Source organism: Ips typographus, linkage group LG3 (genome assembly GCF_016097725.1).
Source record: "Ips typographus isolate SLU linkage group LG3, UJ_Ityp_2.0, whole genome shotgun sequence".
In the NCBI taxonomy this organism is placed as follows: Eukaryota; Metazoa; Arthropoda; class Insecta; order Coleoptera; family Curculionidae; genus Ips; species Ips typographus.
The window spans coordinates 9,174,579-9,197,742 of record NC_138424.1 but is presented as its reverse complement, the minus strand read 5'-3'; the positions used below and the strand labels follow the sequence as shown (position 1 = coordinate 9,197,742).

The window sequence follows — 23,164 nt, the reverse complement described above, 5'->3', positions numbered from 1 at the left end:
TCTCCTGATAATATACTCGATTTTGTTTGGAAAAAAATTGGGTTTTCTTATCAGGAGCACAGAAGTAGAAGGAGATCAATTTAGTTTTCTTGACAATTGGCGAATGCTCCAAGTATTGGGAGCGTTTCAAATTTACCTCCACGCGTTTCTGCTCTCCTGATAATATGCTCGATTTTCGAAAAAAAATGGGTTTTCTTATCACGAGCACAGAAGTAGAAGGAGGTCAATTTAGTTTTCTTGACAATTGGCGAATGCTCCAAGTATTGGGAGCGTTTCAAATTTACCTCCACGCGTTTCTGCTCTCCTGATAATATGCTCGATTTTCGAAAAGAATTGGGGTTTCTTATCAGGAGCACAGAAGTAGAAGGAGGTCAATTTAGTTTTCTTGACAATTGGCGAATGCTCCAAGTATTGGGAGCGTTTCAAATTTACCTTCACGCGTTTCTGCTCTCCTGATAATATGCTCGATTTTCGAAAAGAATTGGGTTTTCTTATCAGGAGCACAGAAGTAGAAGGAGGTCAATTTAGTTTTCTTAACAATTAGCGAATGCTCCAAGTATTAGGAGCGATTAATATTTACCTCCACGCGTTTTAGTTCTCCTGATAATATACTCGATTTTGTTTGGAAAAAAATTGGGTTTTCTTATCAGGAGCACAGAAGTAGAAGGAGATCAATTTAGTTTTCTTGACAATTGGCGAATGCTCCAAGTATTGGGAGCGTTTCAAATTTACCTCCACGCGTTTCTGCTCTCCTGATAATATGCTCGATTTTCGAAAAAAAATGGGTTTTCTTATCACGAGCACAGAAGTAGAAGGAGGTCAATTTAGTTTTCTTGACAATTGGCGAATGCTCCAAGTATTGGGAGCGTTTCAAATTTACCTCCACGCGTTTCTGCTCTCCTGATAATATGCTCGATTTTCGAAAAGAATTGGGGTTTCTTATCAGGAGCACAGAAGTAGAAGGAGGTCAATTTAGTTTTCTTGACAATTGGCGAATGCTCCAAGTATTGGGAGCGTTTCAAATTTACCTCCACGCGTTTCTGCTCTCCTGATAACATGCTCGATTTTCGAAGAAAATGGTTTTTTTTTGTCAGAAACACAGAAGTAGGAGGAGGTGAATTTATGATAATTTGGCGAATGAAGGAAGTAACTGAAATTTACCTCCTTGTGTTTCGGTTCTCCTGATAATATGCTTGCTTTTCTGTAAAAATTGAATTTTCTATCAGAGGCACAGACGTTGCAGGAGGCATTCCTAGTTTTCTTGACAAAACGGTGAATAAAGGAGAAGGAGAAGGTATTTAAAAAAAAATAAAAACAAATGGTGTTTTTCAGAGCATTTTATTTTGTACTAAATTGTTCACAATAATATAATTAAAAAAAATAGCAAACTAAAACAAACACTTAACATTTAAATGGCTTGTTCTTCTTGTTACACCCTGTAGTAAATTTTTTCCATCAATTCACTAATGTTAAAAAACATTTTTGTTTCAGATTCATGGTAACATGAAAGTAAAAGTAGCTCCACCTAACCAGCACAACGCCAACTACTAAACGCATTGACCAGTGGCGCCATCTGTGAAGAATTGAGCAAACCTAGTAACGAGAATATTTATGGCGTCTCGATCGAAACTTGGATCGGTTGACTAAATGTCCGCAAAGATGGCAGCACCCGCCAAAAGATCACACTATTTCAAAGCTTCCTTATGACATTTTTCACTGGCTGTCCCACTTTGATCTTGGGCTGTTTCTGGTAAGTTTATCTAACCATAGGCGTACTTATGATTTTTTATTTTTACCTGCTTGCCTGCCTGATCACTGTAAAATAAAATATATTGGAGCAGTTGCTAAATACACATTTTTTGCCTGCGTAACTTAAAGTAAATTCAGTGAATGGATTGGCTAATGGTAATTATGATGGAGATACGCCACTGGTTGGGAGTAAATACGCTTTATCTGTGTGTACACGCCTTGAAATCAATACTTTCATTTGTGCGTGCAATAATTTGAGCTTAACCAGGAGCGCCCCTTATTTTTTCACTTTGAATGTAACCAAAGGTAAAAGGTTACTTTAATGATTGACTATCAATCAATTAAAATTGGTTCTGAAATTGTTAGTAGGTAATTAAAGACAAATTTGATTAATATTTTGCTTGTTATTTTTTGCTCTATAGTTTCTATCATCTATCAGAGAAATATGAATATCCATTGGCCACAAGTCAGAAAACGTCATAGTCACGTGAACATTCAACCAATGAGACTTGACGTTTCTGAGTTGGAAACCATGCCTCTGCTAACAAACTATTTTGTTTACACTGATTTGACTTAACTTAAAGGAGACCTGCTAAAATTTTCTATTACTATTAAACCACCCTGTATAGATGATTTGAAATGGAAATTACGTGTTTTTTCCAAAAAATTTTTTATGGTAACAGTAACAATGCACTGGAGCAAAAATAGGCATATCATGTGACGTTTTTTTAATTGTCATTTGTCAAAGGTGAAAATTTGTTGATAAATTGTTAATGGAACCTAATATATATTTTTTGATTAATTGATAGACCTTTTTCTTCTGATTCCAAAAATATTTAATATGTTGACATTTTGTAGGAATTTGTGGCCTCGTGCAGATACGTCACGATGATGTAATTTAACAAAACAATATGGTGACCAACTGTCAAAATACGTCATCGTGACGTCAAATGATGTCCTTTTATTTATTCATGGCAACTGCGATGTTCAGAATCAATTCTTAAATTCCATTAACTCGAAAACGGCTAACTAAATGTCAACTTATACATTTTGAAATCAGAAGAAACCTAACTAAAGCTTTTGACGTAACATGGTACAATGGTTTTGCCAAATTGCGTCATCGTGACGTCAAAAACGCTTTGCTCGATCCATGGAGCTTGAAAATGAATGCGACCTAACTAACCCTCATTAGAAAATACAAAGTAAGTGACAACACTGTTCACACAAACAAAAAACTGTCAGTAACTATCAAACACTAACCTGATACACCCACTTAATGACGTCACGTACCCCATATTGAAACGTCACGGATCACCATAATATACATCATTCCGACCCTCATCATTGACGGAAACCATAAAAATCCCAGACAGATGTCTTTTGTTTCGGCGAGCGTCAGCCGTTCAAGGTTGGTCGGGTAGCGTCGCATTGGATGATTGCCCGGCCAATGGCAATTGAAAGCTCCGCCCCGTGGCTCCTCCCACCGTCGCGTCGCCTAATAAAGTGTTTCGATCGCACTCCTCCCGTCACAGACTTTGGGATTTTTGATAGTGATCTGATTAATGCTGCTACAGTTTGAGGTTATGGGATTTTTATATTCTGATCTGAGTTATGGTGGTTTTGTGTGGTTTAACATTGTTTAGTCTCAAGCTCAGACAAAAATATTTAGTTGTAAGAAAAGTAAGTGCATGATGAGACAATTAATTATGTATAAAAGATAAATGAAGTGGCTGTGTGGCCTAAAGTAGGAGATTCACATACAATTTCTTGCTCAGTGAACCAGCGATGTGCTTTTAAGATATCACGGTTGTTTCCGGCGTTGCCACAATTCAAACCACACCCCAAATGCCCAAGGCATATAATGGCAGCCAGTGGCGTAATAGTCATACATTGCCTATGCAAAGAAAAAACGTTAATATAAATGGACGTCTTAAATTAAAATGGCACAGTGTAAATCTCAGCATTGTGGGCTGTATAGATTGTGATTGGTCAAGAAAAAGCAGCAAAGTGAAAGCTGCTTTTTTTGACCAATCATAAACTACCAACAGAGCTGCAATTTACGCAAATGTTGCACATTATTACTGATAGGTAATTGCTGGTACATTTTTAATTTGACAGTTGACGTACCTACATCAGTCACACTTGTCATTTGTCAAATCTAATAGTTATTTAACTGTAGATTACTATAAAATGAACAAGGAAACAATATTTTTCTGAGAAGTTTTGTCTTTCGTTCTGAAACCTTATACATACAGGGTGTCAAAAAAATTTCTTTCAATTATCCGCAATTCTAAGTCTAAAACTGTCCATTTTGAATACATTTATTCTTTATTTTCAAATGGCGATGGGGTGGGCCACTGCGCCAAGACCATCATTTTTAAACATCCGTTGTCAATTACAGCATACAGGGTGTCCCATACATATACCAACAGAGTTTCAGGAGCGCCAGAGGACGTTAAAACAAACATATTTTACTCAGTTTATCTACAACTGTTTTACTTCTGCCGTTGAAAACTAAGAAAAAAGTTATTTTAAGATTGAGCTGGCTAATAGTTCATGTTGATGCATTATGAGTTGCATTTTTAATCTTAAAAAAGTCACGTGACTTTTAAAAACATCAGCTTAAACTGAAAAACAGTCACGTGACCGTTTAAATAATATTTTGACATTTAAAACAGTTACGTGACCTTCAGGATTTCGGCACTTGGAAGAATCGGTTGAAATGATTGAGCTGGCTAATTGCCCAGGTTGTTTTGGGGGAAAACAAGACGAACTGATAAAAGGAGAGTGGAAGAATACGTTTTTAAGATGGAGTTCTAGACATTTTTTGAAGCTTTTAAAGTGCTTCAGAAGCATTCGGAAACTCTTAGACTAGTCTATAATTTTTTTGGAAGCTTCTAGACTGTTTTGATATTTTTTGAGAGCTTCTAGACTAGTTGAAGAGCATTTGGAGTCTATTAGACTGTTCTAGAAGGTTTTGGAAGCTTTTAGACCGTTTTGGAAGGCGTTCGTCTGCTTGGGAAGCATTTTGGAGTTATCCCGTAGTGATTTACAACCTTTTTAAACTACTGGAGAAGTATTTGGAAGGTTTTTGGACAGTTTAAGGAACATATTGGAAGATTTTGGAATGTTTTAGAAGCATTTAGAAACTTAAATTATTTTAGAATTTTTTTTCATATTTTTTGTGAGCTTCTAGACTATTTGAAGAGCATTTGGAAGCTTCTATAGATTGTTTTGAAAGATTTCCGACTGCTTCAGAAGCATTTTGGAGTTTCTGTAGTGTTTTGGAATCTTTTTAGACTACTTTAGGAGCATTGAAGGTTCTGGACTGCTGTTAAGACATTTGAAACCTTTAGACGGTTCTAGATATTTTTGGAAACTGCTCTAAAAGCATACGGAAATTTTTGGACTGTCGTAAAATGTTTTGAGAACTTCTAGACTGTTCTAAATGCTTTGGAAGGCTTCCGACTGCTTCAGAAGCATTTTGGAGTTTCTGTAGTGTTTTGGAATCTTTTTAGACTACTTTAGGAGCATTTGAAATAAGGTTTCTCTAGCGACTTAGGGATTCTGTTAAACTGCTTTAAAAGCATACGGTAGACGGTAGCTTTTAAACTGTCTTGAAATTTTTTGAGAGCTTCTAGACTAGTTGAAGATCATTTGGAAAGCTTTTGACTGTTTGAGAAGCATTTTGGAGTTTCTGTAGTGTTTTAAAACCTTTTTAGACTACTCTAGGAGCATTTGGAAAGTGTTTGAACAGTTTAAAAAGCATTGAAGGTTCTAGACTGTTTTTAAGGCATTTGAAACCTTGTAGACGGTTCTAGAAACGTTTGAAAGCTGTTAAACTACTGTAGAAGCATACGGAAACTTTTAGACTTGTCTTGAAATCTTTTGAGAGCTTCTATAGAGAAGTTGAAAAGCATTTGTAAGCTTTTTTGCAAGGCATTTTGGAGCTTCTATAGTGTTTTGAAATGTTTTTAAATTTTTTTAGAGTACTTCAGGAGCATTTGGAAATTATTCGGGCAGTTTAAATTTGTAAATTGTTACTTACTCATTTTGCAACAGATAATTGGTATGTTTTTGTCTCAGAAGTCTTCAAATATCTCAATATATAGCTATTGCAAATTAACCTATACAAAAATAAAACCATACAAAAAATAGCAGCAAATAAGCACAAAAAGAAGGAAAAAAGCATGAAAAAAATCTGTCAAATGACGTGTTTTTGCGTAAATCGTTCACATTAGATGTCAAAGGTTGGTTGCTTTTATTATTTACAGAAAACAAAATTTCTAGAAATCCGGACTCCACTAATAAAAGAAAGAATGGAAAAAGAAAACTTTGTCAAGTAGGCATTTACGCCAGTGTTTACGTAGAACGGCATCACTCATCAGTATTTCTGATCGTGATTGATATATTGGAATATTGAAGAATCTGAGAGAAAATAAGGAATTTTTAAAAAATGTTTATCAAAACAATCCTGGTACTTTTTTCGATGAAAAACTTAGGACACCTTGTATGTCGTGGTAGCTAATTTGGTCCACTCACGATACTGCGTCGTCGTACTTGAAAGTGCAGCCATAATCAATCAAATTGAGTTCAGTTTCTTTGGATGATAGGTTTCTTATAAAATAGAGCCCTGTCGGTTCTAGTTTCATATTCAGTGTGGTTATACAGGGTGAATTTGTCAGAACATTCTACCAGTGGTTCAAATTACAAAATCTTATCTATTGTTCAGTTTTGTTCACAAACTTCACAACCTGCCTTTGATCTAGATACTTTTGTTGTGCAACTTTCTAAAAAACGGTTAAGAAATTTAAAAGTGAAAGACCTTCAAAGAACACTTTTCGTGTAAAATCCATTACCGTTTCAGTTTTGTATAGGAGGTATAAACTCCTCCAAACTTTTCTTTTTTGTGACACATATCTCGCAAACGAGAATCCTGAGAGAAAAGAAAGTTTCTCTTGTAAGAGGTAATAGTTTTACGTTGTAAATTAAGATCCCCCTGTATAGAATAGCCATTTTTTGATCTATCTACTAGCAAGAACATTCAAAAACAGCCCCAGACGACGCTTCAATGATTCACACGACGAAATAATTATATAAGCTGAGCGTTCCTCAGACCCGGCCGATAGAACACGAATCCACCGGAATAATAAACTGAAACGTTGCCAGTTCTACACCGATCCACTCTCTCTGTCCCCCATGTCAGACCCTCGTAGATGTCTCTCTCGTTCTCTCTTTTCTTGTGTGTAATATTTTCGTAAAGAAAGGTTTATTGTGTTTGAACGGCTCCGAAAGGTTTCGCTTCAAAGAAATGCAGTAATTGTTCGGCGACGTAATACCGTGGCATAAATACCTGGTTACGAAAGCCCCTGAGTTGGATAAATAGCCCCTAAGGACGAAATATACTTCCCCCACTACCTGAATTGTCGAGGGAGGTAATTTACCGTCCATATGACCGCCCTTACACCTGCAGCCGGATGTGGCATTGTGGCTTTAAACATCTGCTAGTCAGCTTAATTAAAACAAAATATGATTAATGACCTTGGGATGGTACTACTTGATGGTGGTGTTAGTGGCAACCCCGCTTAAAGGGTGGTCGCAAATAAATTACGTCACAAGTTTGTTTAGTACCTGAAAAAGGGCTGAAGTAAATAAAACTGAAGTTTGTATTAACTATTTTTTTTTTAATGAAAATTGCAAAATAATATTTTACATTTAGATTTGTAGAGTAGTTGATGGAAGTGACTATCTACGTACATTAACTATATTACAAGATTTTTATCTAAAAATAACAATAATTTAAAAGAAAGTAAAACATCAACAGAGTTTTTTACTAGACTAAGGGTAAAAACAAAATGTACATGATATTCAGGGTGGATTTTTAGATAACTAATAAATAATATTTACAATACTAACCACCAAAACGTACATTTTCCTATATACTTTAGAGCAACAAATAATTGCAATATTTGATAAAATTCAATAAAAAAAAATTGAACAAGTTTAAATCAAACTAAAGAAAAAGATTATTTCAATAAACATTATATCGAAAGTTTGAACCCTGTGTGTATATTAAGTGACTTATTTAATAGGTACACAATAAAAACATACATGCGTGAAACTAGTTAAGAGACAAATCCTGATAAGGTAGGTAAATTCAATTTGTTTCCTGAGATTTTCGGTCGAACAGCCATTAGTATTCTAGTTAGGGCGACTAATTAAGGCTTGGACAACAACCACAAATCTAACATACAACTAGTTTACGTTTCACAAGTGATAATTTAGTCAATTACATACCAAAATTGGCAACATTGCAAAAGACTACACCATTTTAGGCATTCATGTATTTCGCATGATGTAACAAACCTGATGAGTAGGTACCTTTAACTGTTCTGGTTCATTATGCTGCAAACAGTTTTGAAATTCATGGTTTGGTAGTTTAGTAGCAAAATACTGTAAAAATTACACATTTCGGATGAATGACATGTATAATTTGACAGTTTGACACCATAAATCAGAGAATAATAATGATTTTTTTATAAACTGGATGTTTCAACACAAACTGCGCACCCTGTACAGGGTGCTGCATTTTCGATGGTTTTACGGGGTACAGAAAAAACGGTAATAGATAGAAAAAAAGTAGCATACGTGTTCTGATCTCTTTTTCTGAGCTGAGATGACTGGCGAAGAGTGGGCAGCGCAAACTTCTTTTGTTTCAAAGATACAGGGGGCTTTTGAAAATTAGTCAATTTGGAACCTCCTCTGGATTTCATTTGCTATTAAAGTTGTCAAAAAAGGAAAAACGGTTTCCGGTAGAAGTTTTGACGTAGAATCCAATGGCGTAGTCAGTTTTTTTCTGTTACGTTTAATTTCTGACATATGACAGTAAGTTATATTTTTTTAAATGGAACACCCTATATATTAATTCTGTTGATTTTTACTTTTTCAACGGTGTATTAAAACATATAAGTTTGTAAACGTTAATCTTGGTAATTAGAAAAAAAGCGTTTCGTTAACAAAAAAGTGCTAAATACCTAATATTTATAAAAATACCCACAGTCGAAATAATATTTGGCTATGTTCATATTAACATGTTACATATCGTTTATCAACAGTTTTTTCAACTTCCACCTTAAAAATAGTAGAAAATAGAAATAGACACTTTTCTTATAAAGTGACGGTAGAACTGTTTGTAACAGATTTTTAATAAGATTTATTAAAAATATTTAATTTTCTGTTGTGTTAGTTTATATGATTTCCGATTTTGTTTGGTATTTGACATAATGGCCTTTTTTAGCTTAGCAAAGGTCTTTTTTTTAAATAACAGGATTAACCTCCACAAACTTATATGTTGTGATACAACGTTGAAAAGGTAAAAATCACCAGAATTAAATGACGTAAAAATATATAGGATGTTCCATTTAAAAAAATGTAACTTACTGTCATATGTCAGAAACTAAACGGAATAGGAAAAAACTGACTACGCCATTGGATTCTACATGAAAACTTCTAGCGGGAACCGTTCTTCCTTTTTTGATAACTTTAAGAGCAACTAAAATACAGAAGAGGTTCAAAAATTGCCAATTTTCGAAAACCCCCCGTATCTTTGAAACAAAAGAAATTTCCGCCGCCCACTTTTCGCCAGTCATCTCAGCTCAAAAAAAGAGATCAGAACACGTATGCTACTTTTTTTCTATCTATTACCGTTTTCTCTGTACCCCGTAAAACCATCGAAAATGCAGCCCCTGTACATTATGTCGAATGTTTTTGATTATACCAAAAATTGCAAGAGCATAGCTTTTAACAGTTAAAACCAAAACGAGTAGTTTGTGTAACTCACTAATAAATATCAGTTTAAAAAAAAATTTATTCAAGAATTTAATATACAGGGTGTTTCCTTTTAGTTTCGGAAGAAACTTCCAATTGGTTTACAGCGCCCAAAGTGTTTGAGATATTTTATACAAATTTTGAATAAAGCTGTAAAAACTTTCGAAAGTCATATGCCGCTTAATCAATAATAATGTTTTTTCCTCAATATTTATTAAACATAACCCTACAAAACATACACTAAGTGTCAAATATCTCAAAAACTTTGAAATGCAATATATTTTGCTTTAGATTGGTGAAGAAACGACTTCTTGAAGTTGGGAGATTTAAATAACACCCTGAATAATTACGTTAGTAATTGGGAGATTCGGAAGATTGGACTATCAGGGTTATTACAGTATGCAGGTTAAACGGTTTGCACAAAACTAATCGAAAACAGTCTTTTTGCTAGTTTTTCTGTATGTTTTATCTCGTAGGTTAGCAATGACGACATAATCGATTTGAATCACTCAGTATAAACTTTTTTTTGTCTCTCCTTATCTCATCATAGAGCTATAAAATGAGGAATATCAAAGAAAAGTGGGATAACTTATGTAATAAAAAAGGCGTATCTTATTTTGACATATTAAGTTGAAATGAGATAGAGTATTTACTACAGAATACGTCATCGCCAAAGTTCGTGTAAATGTACACGTTTTGAATGTGTAATGAAAAAGCATATATGTCACTTTCAAAGCCTGTTCTATTAGATGTTATTATGTCATCCCAATTCACTGTGATTTTTTCCATATTAACTGTTTGTTGCAAAAAGTTGGTGAAAATATAGAAAAATCATTTTTTATGCACGTCATCAACCTTGTAGAGCTCGAATCAGATGAGAAAAGGCCACCGCATCATCAATGACGCCGTTTTTAAAACTATTTCTTTCTCCTTCTACAGTTGCCGTCGCATTAGATATAATCAGAGGCGTCCTATTAAAATATTCCCGAAAATATATTGTTAAGCGGTCAAAAAGCCACTTGGCAACGTAGTACGGTTTTTACTTGGACACAATTAAAACAGATGCGGCAGCGGCCAGGTACATTTGGACCTTTTTATATGCTTTTACTAGCCGGCACTCTAAACGGTGTTGCCAAGTTTAAAAAAATGTAGTGGCGGACAGGGAGACTTAGGGGGTTAGGTTAGGTTCCGTTTTAGTCTGGTGTTTTGGTTGTATTGTTGATGGTCGCAGTTGAAGTTCACATAGTGTTATGAATAAAAAACGTTATTTTGTCAAAATGTCTTTCAAAAAGGTTGGAAAGAAAGGTGTTATCATATACAGCCAAGGCCGTGAAATCGTCAGTAACGTCTTACAATTTATGAAGAAAGAAGCAGAAGGAGTTTCCATTCCTTTGAAAAACTTGTTGTCTTTTATTTTCTTTATTAAAAACGACGAAAATGTTTCATTTTACTGATAAAATAATAGCACGCCACTGACTGGCTGCAACAACTTGGAAAGTAACGAGAGCAGCAATATTTAAAGCGAGACGTACAGAGATCGTGACATCATCGTTTGATGACGCCTGTGGCCTTTTCTTAGCTGATTCGAACTCTAACAAAGAATAGATATTTAACAAGAAGAGACAGTTGAAAAGAGAAAGCGAATTAGAGAAAGATAGACTTTGCCTACCAAAGTTAACAGACAATCGACTGATATCGGTTTTGATCGTTAATTATCAGCGGTTTCATTGGTTGGTCATTCAGGTTGTTAAAGAACGTTGCCATATCTCAGACCACATCAAATATTTATTTTAAAATATCAGTTTAAAGTTAATAATAGTTAATAAGAATTAATGATTAAGAGACGAACTTAAAACACTGACTCAAAAAAAGTAAATAATGATATAAGAAATTAGTTTATATTTGATCCTGAAAATTGGATGCAATTTTTATTTCAGAATGAAATAAGATAAGAGACAACATGTTGCCTACCAAGGCAAACCGAGGTAAGCCAAAAACGACATCCCAACTTCTTCTTGTTAAATAGCTATTCTTTGCTTGTAATTTCTACTTTACTAAGAATTGAAGATCACGTGGCACCCTAATTTTAAAAGTTTAACACAATCACGTGCTAAGGTAAATTGCGCATAAGGGTGCGTATTCTTTAAACTTGAGGGTAGTTATCAATGTGTGAGAAGAACCTGCCATATTGTCAGGTACTTGTCACATTCCATTGAAACTTTTGTTAAGAATTCCTTGTCCAGAAAAAAGTCACAGATCCCTTCTCCAAACAAAATAATGTTTGCATCATCAACCATTCATTGGATGATGTCCATATATAGATATCCTCCAACGAACCCTTGATGATGATTGTCTTTTTAATGTCCTTCGTCATAAATTGTACTTCAAGTTATGAACTTACTTACGCAACTTGTGATGTTTGGGCATGTTTTCATAACAAAATCAAAAAGTGGTGAAAACTGTATACTTAACAAAAGATCGCCCTTGATGGGTTCTATTCTAACCATCTTTCAACTTGTAAGTTTCGACAAAACTTGCAGAAAAACATTTATAAAGTATAACAAGAAGAGCAACTGAGCTTCTTATGTTGCTGATTGGCAGATGAAAAATCAGAAAATTAACATCACCGCATCCAGGATTTAATATGACAAGTTGAAAGATTAAAAGACCTTTCTCCGTCTTGCGCACAAGTTTGAATGAGAACGTTGCTTTAGCAATCACATATACGTTTCTGTATCTCTTATGTATGTCGTACCTCATTACACACTGATCTTACGTGCATGTAAAGCTAAAATAATTCTTCAAACGTAACCAAGCTTCATAGAAATGACATTAGAAAAGTTTTTTCCTATCCAAGTTAGATTAGTTTCACGTGGTGTTAATATCCGAACTTCTCTTTCAAATTGATTTTAGTCTCGAGTATCACGTAACCTTAATACCACAAGGCTGACACATTTATCATTAACGTTTTTGCTTGTTAAGATCAAAGTTTATGAACCTGATTCAACCGTATACATCAATATAATCAACGAAAACCACCGTCAATGTCATAATGCACTTCACTTAAAGTATTCACGTTTGACCGTGTGACCCGTTCAAACTTTGCAGGTACTTCTCGTACTGTAGCAACGGACCTTGGTTTCGACTGAGCCAGTTCTGCCGATTGTGCATCTCGAAATGTTTCAACAGCATGGCGTGCTGAAAAGCCGCCAACTGATTGGTAGCCAAAACTGACGGGTTCAGGTTAAAATTGGCACTGAGTTGCGCCAGATTCTGGATATTGTACTTTTCCAGGATTTCGTTCGCTGTTAATGTTGGACTAGACGATGCTTTTGGGGTTGGGGTGGGTAGTTTGGGTTTCACTCCTGACGAGGGTAGGGCAGGGGCGTACATGTGTTTGACGACTGGGGAGGATTTGGGAGAGGGAGTTTTCGCTTTGGGTGAGGGACAATTGGAGGTGGGGAGTTTGGGGGAGCTTGAACTAGGTGATGGCACTTTGAACTCGGTTTTTACAGTTTTGAGTTCGTTCAGAGGTGACACTGAGGGTTTGCACTCGAGGATTGTGTTTGGTACTGGTTCCGCTTTCACTGGAGATACTATCCCGTTTGATTTCATCACTTTTGAAGGGCTTTGCTGCCCCACGGACACTGTATAGTTCATTCCAAGGCTGGTGGAGTGTAGACTGGCCACTGTTTGAGGGACTAGTTTGGGGCTTCTTGTTGGGGGTGGCAACCTTGGAATTGGTACTTTAGGTGCAGCTGTTTCTCCTTCCTGAAGCTTTATTTTAGTCTTTTTGAACAGTTGCGTTGCAATCTCTAAAATGTTCTTTTTAGCAGTGGTTTTAGGTGTTGTGGTGTCTTCAGTGGTACCTTCGACTGGCGAGGTCTTAGCACCTTCCGGAGGCTTTTTCAGAGACTCCTCAAAAATTTTTTGGAAAGTTTGAGGGGTCCTAGGGGTCAGCTTGACGGCTTTGCTAATTTCCGGAACAGGCGCAGGCTGAATCTGAGGTTTGGGGGGTATGTTGGTCTTCACAGGGATTTGAAATTGTGGTTTAGGTCCCACAATTTGCGACACTGTAGTAGACATGGGAATTTTCTCTGTCAAACTTTTGGCAATTTGAGCAAGATCCTCGTCTACTTTTTGTTCGCTGTCGTTATCACAGAATTTGCCAAAATCCAGCGCAGGTGATTTAGCAGCGCCTGTTGTAGTTTCTTCAGGAAGTTTCAAAATTTCTATGAAATTTTTCACTGGAGGTGCCACAGGCGGCACACCAGAATCACTATCGGAACCTTCTTTGATTGTTATTGAAAGCGAAGAAGGAATTTTGCAAGAACTTATTAGAGATTGCAGTCCCTTGTTTTGTTTGTCTTGAAGGATGATTTTCACTTTGTTGGGTTCAATTTTTGGGATTTTAGCGTCGTTTTTGACAGGACTGGTGCTTTTTCGTTTTTGTCCTCCTGATACTTTGGCAGGTTCTTTCTTCTCCTGGATTGGGGCTAGTCTCATGTAACTGAAGAATCTTGACTTTTCGTCATCCACTACTGGGACTGCAAAAACATGGTCAGCTTCAGGCTTAACAGACTTAGGAGAGCCAAACTTTTTTAAATTCTTTTTGGAAATTACCAGTTTTGGTATGGTTACTTGACCCTTGGGATACTTCCTCGGACTCTTGAATTTCGAACCTTTTTTGATGGTTTGCTTGATGATATGATGCCCAATAGGCCTACCGTCTTTAGTAGAAACTGGTTTGATTTTGGTGATGATTTCCACGTTTTCACTGCGATTGAGAGTGATACTAGTGTAACTTTTGGTTTTCATCACTGACGGTTGTTTTGGGGTTTTGGGAAGAGCCAATTTCTGCTCGGGTTCGGGCGATTTGATTGGTGAAGGAGGCTCCATTTTTGTGGTCACCAAATCCAGGGTTTTAGGAACTTCTTGATTACTACTAGCTACTAAGTTTGGTTGTGCTGGCGGTTCAACTTTGGGAACCACCAAATCTTGATTGTTAGGAACTTCTTTATTACAACTAGTCTCCAAGTTTGGTTTATCCCTGCATGGTTGTGGAGGTGGGGTAGTATTGCACTCCTCTTTTTTGATTTTAAACGGGGTGGCGTGCAGCGCAGAAGATTCTTGAGGAGGTTTCTCTTCACGAGGTTTCTCAATGAGACGTTCACTATTGCTAACATCAGCCAAAGGAATTTTGATGTCAGGAGGTTCTTCTGGGGGTCTTTGGGTGATTTTTCCTGTTGATTTTTTGTTAGATTTGCGATCTGGAGTGCTGTTTTTCCTGGTGGCCCTACATCGTCGAAAGTGTCTTGGTATAAACTGTGGCATAAAGCTGACAGGGCTGTCTGCATTCCTGGCTTTGTTTTGATCAATAATTCGAAAAAAGAATTTCATCAGTTCGTTCTGTAACAATTAAATTACAATTACAAATTATTTTGATGGTAGGGGGGGTGTAGCATACCCTTTGCCAGGAATAGATGTAGGCAATGTCTATAAGAGTGTAGTGGTCGGGTAAAGGAACTCGTTTGTACAAAAGATCGATCTATAACAACGAGAAGACCGCAAATTTGTGGATCTCGGACGTAGAGGAAATAAATACTCACGAAGAACTGGTTGGTGTCGACGTTGTACTTGTTTCTGACAAACTTCTTAAGAACCTCGACTCGACACATGCCGGGGCATAGCAGGTACCTCTTCATCTGGGAATCTTGGTTCTCGTCGACGTTACCGTTAGCTTTTAAGGTCTCGGGATCGGTTGCGATTCCGGGTATTCGAACAGCACCAGGGGTGGAGTCATCACTGCAACAAATAAAGACACAAATTAGATCAAGGTTTTTCTTTCAACAATAGTTTAAAAGTAGTTTCATAGATGCCACAGCTTGGTTGTTCGGAAAAAGAAGTGCGGACGTGTTCAATAAATCAAAGTTGAAAACAGGCAGGCAGAAAACGAGCGTCGCGCCAGCGGAACGTTCAGAAATAACTTCCAGATTGTTATCTTGGCAAGTGGCCCTCCCGACCCGACATGAGAAATACATAATAAAAACGATTCATTCATAATTCAGGCCCCAATCTTTTCGGCTCTCTTCGTGTTAAATTTATTACTAGAAACCCAATACGATCACTTTCAAGTCATTAAACGTAATTCTTTTGTTTCTGCATTGTACCTATAGCAGAGCGAATCCATTCGGCGAGGTTCGATTGCAACAATGGTACCTAATCACCATTTAAAGTGTAGTAAACAAACACGGGCTTGTCTGATCAAATCTAATTCACACTGAATTTATATTGGGACCCTTAATACGAATAAAAATTCCATCAATTTAACGATGACGATACGGCTCATTAAAATTATCAAAACATTCGTTTTCAGCCCCCCAAATCGTTCAGGTACGAAACTCGAGACACTCGGCCGAAACGATAAGAATCTTCCTTCTTTGAATAAACAAAACACAAAAGACCGCGTCTTTATAATTTTAATGAGACGTTGGAGTTATTTGTATATCATCATCAGGAAACTGGGTAAATTTCATTAATAAAGTTCAATTTCACAATAATTGAATGTTAACCCCGCTAGTTCTAAACAAAAAAAACACCACATCCTGGCCCAAGCAAATGATTTGGTTCGTTCTATCTCTTTCCAGGGGTGGAAACGGCGCGGGCTGATTTGTAATCGGGTCAATAAGGGAGCTCGTATCGGGGCGGGGGAGGGACGACGCTCAAATACGAGGGTGAATTTTAATACCACTGCATATTTTTCTAAATAGGTCAGTAGATTTTAGAAAGATTACATTAAAGCAAGATTCAAGTCTCTGCTTTGATTTAAACTGTGAATAATATGACAAAATGTGTTGTGTTCTACGTCTGTTTCGAGTAGGGATTTTTGTAATGCGGTTCCCACTTGGCCAGTGTGGAAAAATTCGAAACCAAGTAATTCGTCTTGCAATGCTGATTTCTGTTGTGAAACTGAGATTAGAGCGCAAAGAATTTCCTTTGCTTATGTTCCGCTTTGAATGTGTCAAAACATTTAATACAAAAGTCCTTTTATCGTATTTAAATTAATTTGTTCCAATATCCATTTCTTTAGGAGTTTCTGTTTCCTATAATGTAACTGAAATGGAAGATTGCTATTGAAAAACGCTTTAGCATTACACTCCAATCATTTTTGATACATATTTTAAAGTCTGGTGCTTGGATAATATTATAAAGTAAGGACAGTAAAGGAAATGTAGTGAAGACTGTTTAATAAAAAAAATAATTACCAGGAGTGGTATTATTGAAACAAGAGAAGCTAGTTAGGGAACTTTTATCAAAACTTCTCAAGAGAAAGAACCTGCCAAAGTATCAGGAGGACAAAAACGAAAAAGCACCAGCCTTGTCAAAAACGACGCTAAAATCCAGGCTAAAATCCCAAAAATTGAACCCAACAAAGTGAAAATCATCCTTCAAGACAAACAAAACAAGGGACTGCAATCTCTAATAAGTTCTTGCAAAATTCCTTCTTCGCTTTCAATAACAATCAAAGAAGGTTCCGATAGTGATTCTGGGGTGCCGCCTGTGGCACCTCCAGTGAAAAATTTCATAGAAATTTTGAAACTTCCTGAAGAAACTACAACAGGCACACCTGCGCTGGATTTTGGCAAATTCTGTAATAACGACAGCGAACAAAAAGTAGACGAGGATCTTGCTCAAATTGCCAAAAGTTTGACAGAGAAAATTCCCATGTCTACTACAGTATCGCAAATTGTGGGACCTAAACCACAATTTCAAATCCCTGTGAAGACCAACATACCCCCCAAACCTCAGATTCAGCCTGCGCCTGTTCCGGAAATTAGCAAAGCCGTCAAGCTGACCCCCAGGACCCCTCAAACTTTCCAAAAAATTTTTGAGGAGTCTCTGAAAAAGCCTCCGGAAGGTGCTAAGACCTCGCCAGTCGAAAATACCACTGAAGATACCACAACACCTGTAACCACTGCTAAAAGGAACATTTTACAGATTGCAACGCAACTGTTCAAAAAGACTAACATAAAGCTTCAGGAAGGAGAAACCGCTGCACCTAAAGTACCAATTCCAAGGTTGCCACCCCCAACCAGAAGCCCCAAACTAGTCCCTCAAACAGTGGCCAGTCTACACTCCACCAGCCTTGGAATGAACTATACAGTGTCCGTCGGGCAGCAAAGCCCTTCAAAAGTGATGAAATCAAACGGGATAGTATCTCCAGTGAAAGCGGAACCAGTACCAAACACAATCCTCGAGTGCAAACCCTCAGTATCACCTCTGAACGAACTTAAAACTGTAAAAACCGAGTTCAAAGTGCCATCACCTAGTTCAAGCTCTCCCAAACTCCCCACCTGTAATTGTCCCTCACCCAAAGCGAAAACCCCCTCTCCCAAATCCTCCCCAGTCGTCAAACACATGTACGCCCCTGCCCTACCCTCGTCAAGAGTGAAACCCAAACTACCCACCCCAACCCCAAAAGCATCGTCTAGTCCAACATTAACAGCGAACGAAATCCTGGAAAAGTACAATATCCAGAATCTGGCGCAACTCAGTGCCAATTTTAACCTGAACCCGTCAGTTTTGGCTACCAATCAGTTGGCGGCTTTTCAGCACGCCATGCTGTTGAAACATTTCGAGATGCACAATCGGCAGAACTGGCTCGAAAAACGCTTTAGCATTACAGTCCTATCATTTTTGATACATATTTTAAAGTCTGGTGCTTGGGTAATATTATAAAGTAAGAAGGACAGTAAAGGAAATGTAGTGAAGACTGTTCAATAAAAAAATAATTACCAGGAGTGGTATTATTGAAACAAGAGAAGCTAGTTATCAAGAGAAATGTACACAGAATATGACCAATCGTCTGCCATTATCAACCTGTTTTGTCACATTCTACTAACTTTTCTCTTAAGAACCCCGGCTGAAAGCAGGGAGCAGGATTCTCAAGAGAAGTTTTGATAAAATGCGACAGAAGAAACTGACTATGGCAGTTTTTTGTCACATTCTGCATTGCACTGCATTTCTCTTGGTAACTCCCTTCCCTCATTTCAAGAGTACGCACCCTGGTCCCATATTCTTGCAAACAAGAGTAGGGAGTTATTAAGAGAAAGTAACATAATTTGACAGAAACCTGCCATTGTTAACCAGTTTTGTCACATTATATCAACACTTCTGTCAGCAATTCTACTCCCTGCGTTCAAGAATTAGAGAAAAAATACATATTTGCTAATTTTCTCACCGATTTAACCGGAAGTGGATGTCAATTTGCTTATTTTAAATGGGACACCCTGCATATTTTTGACGAAGAAGTCACGAATTCTAGACATATTTCATGTATAATGTCATATTCACCATTTTATGTGAAATTTGACTTTTTAGTCCCCAAAAGAAGTTTAATTTAATTTACGTGCGTATCTCGAGTGCGCATCCATTTTCGAGATATTTAGTTTTATATTTGTTGTATCTCATTCGCAAAACAAAATATTTATTGCAAATATCTAAGAAATACTCACTCACTTTTATACTTTTATATCTTTTTTCTGAAAAACATATTTTTTTTGATAACCCAAATTTAGCTACTTAATTAACAATTGGTCGTAGTTTTAGTATAATGTCTGAATTTACCATCTGTGACAACACCGCTGAGAAAAAAATCAAGTTGTTTTTTACAATAAGTTATTTAAATTTAAGGAAAAATATATTTTTGCTTAATTAAAAATAGGCGAATTTTAAAAAATGCAGACAAATGTACCATACTAATTTGTACTGTTGTTTAGTATACCACGTTTAAATAGTTATCTTCTGTCCGACAATGCTGGGATGATATTATCGTCAAGATTGTATGGCTGGTTGCATAATCTTGAGTAGCAGTAGAAAGACAAAACAAATTTAACCGTTATCAAGTAAAAAAAACTATACCAAAGATCAAACCCAACTGTGTGGTGCCAACTGCAACAGAGAAAATAATTATTTCCATGAAAATCAGGTTGATTTGACAATTAAGTCGTCAAAACCTGTAGTAATATCTTAAGATTAATTAATTATTGTTATGAAAAACGTCTACCAATAGCAAATTTCTGTCACATTCTGTCCACGTTTCCCTTGATACTCTCCTCTATGTTTTCATGAATGCGGCTTCAAGTGTTAAACTTTAAGACTTACGGTAAGAACTAATAATTATCCTTTTTTTTGGATTTCAAATTAAGGGCTACACACAAGAAGAAAACAAACTTTAAAACACATCTTCTCTACAGGATAACCCAAACGAAGACAGCTGAGAGAGAATGTGAGATGCTAGAACGACTTTTAATAAAGATAAAAAGTGAACTTTCCTTAGATCTCTTTTCAATAAACCAGCAGCTTTTCTTCGGTGGAGGTATTGTGGTTTCGATTTCGATACACTGCAGTCTCTGAATCGAAGCGTGACGCACCTGGATTAGCCACGTTGTTCCCCTTCTCTGTTGTTTTTGACAATCACGATCCGTTTTCAATTAACGCACACACACAGAGACACAAGAAGTTAATTGGCGGCGATTTTACAGCAGTAGTCAGTCCATTTAAAATTAAATGGTTTTCCATCGATTGAAGCAATATTGATACGGCCCCGTTTAATTCAATCGGACCGTCGAACTTTCGGGCACCAAGCGCGCTAATTGGTCCGTTTCGCCATCACACAGGACCGTTCGGACACAGTTTTCGATGACGTCAATGTGGGGGAACGTCGTGTGCGGCATATTCGAGTTCCTAACATTGTTTACGTTACGTAATTAGTTTGTTTATCGACCTTATTACCGCTCCGTTTGCACTGCACGTTAATGGACTCGGAGATGATAACTTTAACCAGTCCGGACCATCCCTCGGCGACCGCAACAACACCTGTCACAGACCAAGTCCCGATGACTGATGAGGCCGTTTTGGGGTCCGCGACTTTATAACCTGGTCGACCACGAGACAGAGCCAAAACAGGGCTAATGGGACACTAAAATTGCACGTGCTAGAATCGATATTCCCGTTTTGATTGGCTGGAACATCGAAAGTCTACGAACAATGTCCATAAATCGAGTTTATTGGAACGATACTAGGTGGAGAGATGGTCCGAGTAGGTTTAAAGTGGAGTTTTTATCTCGACCGGGCAATAAAAATCGTTCCAATATCCGATGTAACGCAATCTTCAAGGGTAATTCGCTTAGAAGCGGTTTAAAGCAATAGCAGTTTCACTTGAAACGATGGTAGAAACACTCAACTCGGATAAAAGCAAATCACACGGTTAATTAACAGGAAACCGTGTAGATGGACCGAAAAACTTGGTGCAGTTACCTATAAAAGTGGTAAGGAACAGGAGAATGACCCGAAAAGAGTCGAATTCTTACGGAAACAGACTGGGCCTTACAGCAAGGGTGGGTTATATATACCTATATATATATTGAAAACTTGAAAAGGGTGCTTTTATTGATTGCTGCATCAGCCCTCAACCATCTCCACGTTTAGTAGTCTTGGAAAATGAAGTGAAAATTCGATTTATGTTTATTTTCAACTTATAAGTATGTAATTTTGTCTAATACCTGTAAGGTAGCAGTTAAAGCGAGTGCTTCAAATGCTTAAAAAAAAATTTTAAAAGTCTTTAAACTTCAGTCAGGAACTTGTTGACAAGAACTGTCACCAGTTTTGTTGATGTTGAAAATAATTGACAAATTATTTGGCCGAATAAGTTTTCTGTCAAAATGTCAAACAAAAGGATTCTTTCACCACACTGTATCATTATATCCCATAACCTAACTTTTTAACTTGTACATACAGGGTGATTGTTTATATTTTACTCAATAGCCAACTCTGTTAATTTTGATCTGACAGCATAGTTTAAATTAGCAAAGTTTCAGTATTTTTCCCGATTCGCGTTATTAATACACTCGTTGGATAAACAACTCTCGAAACCAGTATTAACTCACGCAAGTACAGGGTGTTCCCTAAACATTGATAAAAAATATTCTTGAGGTATTTCCAGACTTGATCTCTTTGCATTCATAAATAATCTATATTTAAAGACAAAAATATTCTCTGAAGACGATGTTTCTTAATTGTTCCGAAACGTTTCATACAATTTTTGTATACGCATAGCGTATACATTTAATACTGAGTCATAATTCAGTTACAAAAAGGCGTACCATACTGCAAGGGTTAAGGGTAAAACAATTTCTATTTTTAGGGTGAATTTTGATATTTTGCTTTTAGGGTGAAATCTATCTAGATTTTCGACAGTACAATTAATAAAAATATAAATTGGTATCAAATGATTATAGAGTCGTTACAATATAAAAAACTGAATTACTTTATGAACGGTTTCAGAAACTAATCCCTCTTTTGGACAGAAAAAGCTTTTTTCACCAGTATGGAAACATTGCATTATCAAACAAAGTTTTGCCAATGTTTTATAATAAACATGTAAATAGAAATATCAAAATTTATTTCTGGTCGCATTCGTTTTCAAGCTCCATGGAGCGAGCAGAGCGCTTTTGACGTCACGATGACGTAATTTGGCAAAACCATAATTTGACCAATTGTCAATTTACGTCATTGTGACGTCAAAAACACTCGGCTCGCTCCATTCAGCGTTAAAATGAATGCGGCCCCTGTTTACGTTACTTTGCAGAACATGTCTATTTTAGAAAATTAGTCTAGCGTCTTTCAGGTACATAGGTGAAAAAATCTTAAAATTACCATTCTAATGACATATAACACTTGATATTTCAATCTTTTCTTTTTAACGATTTTTTTGGAAAACCGTGTCTAATAGAAAAAAACTATTTACCCAACTGGATTTTACGCAAAAAGTTGCTGTAGACATGTATTTTTAAAAATAAAAAATAATGCACCTGGAAGTTTTGAAGAACTTCCAAGTCGATTTTAAGTACAACTTAAGCTAAGTTGAGTTTTTAATGTGTCAGATCAGGTGCAAAATAACACAGTCTAAACTAAACATATCTAATTCCCGTACTTATAAACGAATCTCAAGTTTTATAAACAAAACTTCGGTAATTCTCGGCAAAGCATAACCAAAGATAGTTTTGCTAGTAATTTTTAATTTTTTAACTTCATTTTCTAGGAACTTTCGTGTTACCTTCATTGCCAATGTCAAAAATGTTTGCCAATTTACCTGGAACGCGGAAGTTGTTGTTTGAGCGTTGATTGTAAGTTATTTGAATTTGGTTTGGTGGTTTTATTTTTTAAATATTTATTATTTCCCTTGAGGTACGTATTCAACAATAATTTTATACATATCTTTACCATCTATATGCCTATAGGATCATAAAGAAATTTTTTGATTTTTAAAATAACAGCCTATACCCAAAAAGATAAGCTTTTGTTGACTAATTTAGTAGACAAACACAAATTAGTGGAGGACAAACGAACGACGCAGCAACTGTACAAAAAAAACAAGCAGAATGGACAGAAATTGCTACAGAGTATAATTCCCAAGGATCTATAATAACTGTGCCCAGGAATGCTGTCAAACGTAAGAAACTGTGGAATAATTTAAAACAGAAGTAAGATGATCAATAGAAATGTTTATGTGGGTTGCTCTATATAA

At 36.5% G+C, this 23,164-nt stretch overlaps 1 protein-coding gene and 1 long non-coding RNA gene across 2 annotated transcripts in view; one reads left to right on the top strand and one right to left on the bottom strand.

Annotated features, from left to right (window-relative positions):
• The window catches only part of LOC145726011 (uncharacterized), a 180,359-nt gene that overhangs the window by 150,951 nt on the left and 6,244 nt on the right, over positions 1 to 23,164 (top strand). Inside the window, exon 4 of the long non-coding RNA XR_014177465.1 lies at positions 1,492 to 1,750. This is a non-coding gene — a long non-coding RNA (uncharacterized LOC145726011). The remainder of the gene's footprint in view (positions 1 to 1,491; positions 1,751 to 23,164) is intronic.
• LOC145725996 (uncharacterized) overlaps positions 7,413 to 23,164 on the bottom strand; it is a 93,060-nt gene continuing 77,308 nt past the window's right edge. The window contains exons 5-7 of the mRNA XM_081974923.1: positions 15,186 to 15,381; positions 15,044 to 15,124; positions 7,413 to 14,985 (exon numbers count right to left, since the gene is read on the bottom strand). Of these exons, the coding sequence (XP_081831049.1) occupies positions 12,649 to 14,985; positions 15,044 to 15,124; positions 15,186 to 15,381 (2,614 nt within the window). The 3' untranslated portion in view covers positions 7,413 to 12,648. The remainder of the gene's footprint in view (positions 14,986 to 15,043; positions 15,125 to 15,185; positions 15,382 to 23,164) is intronic.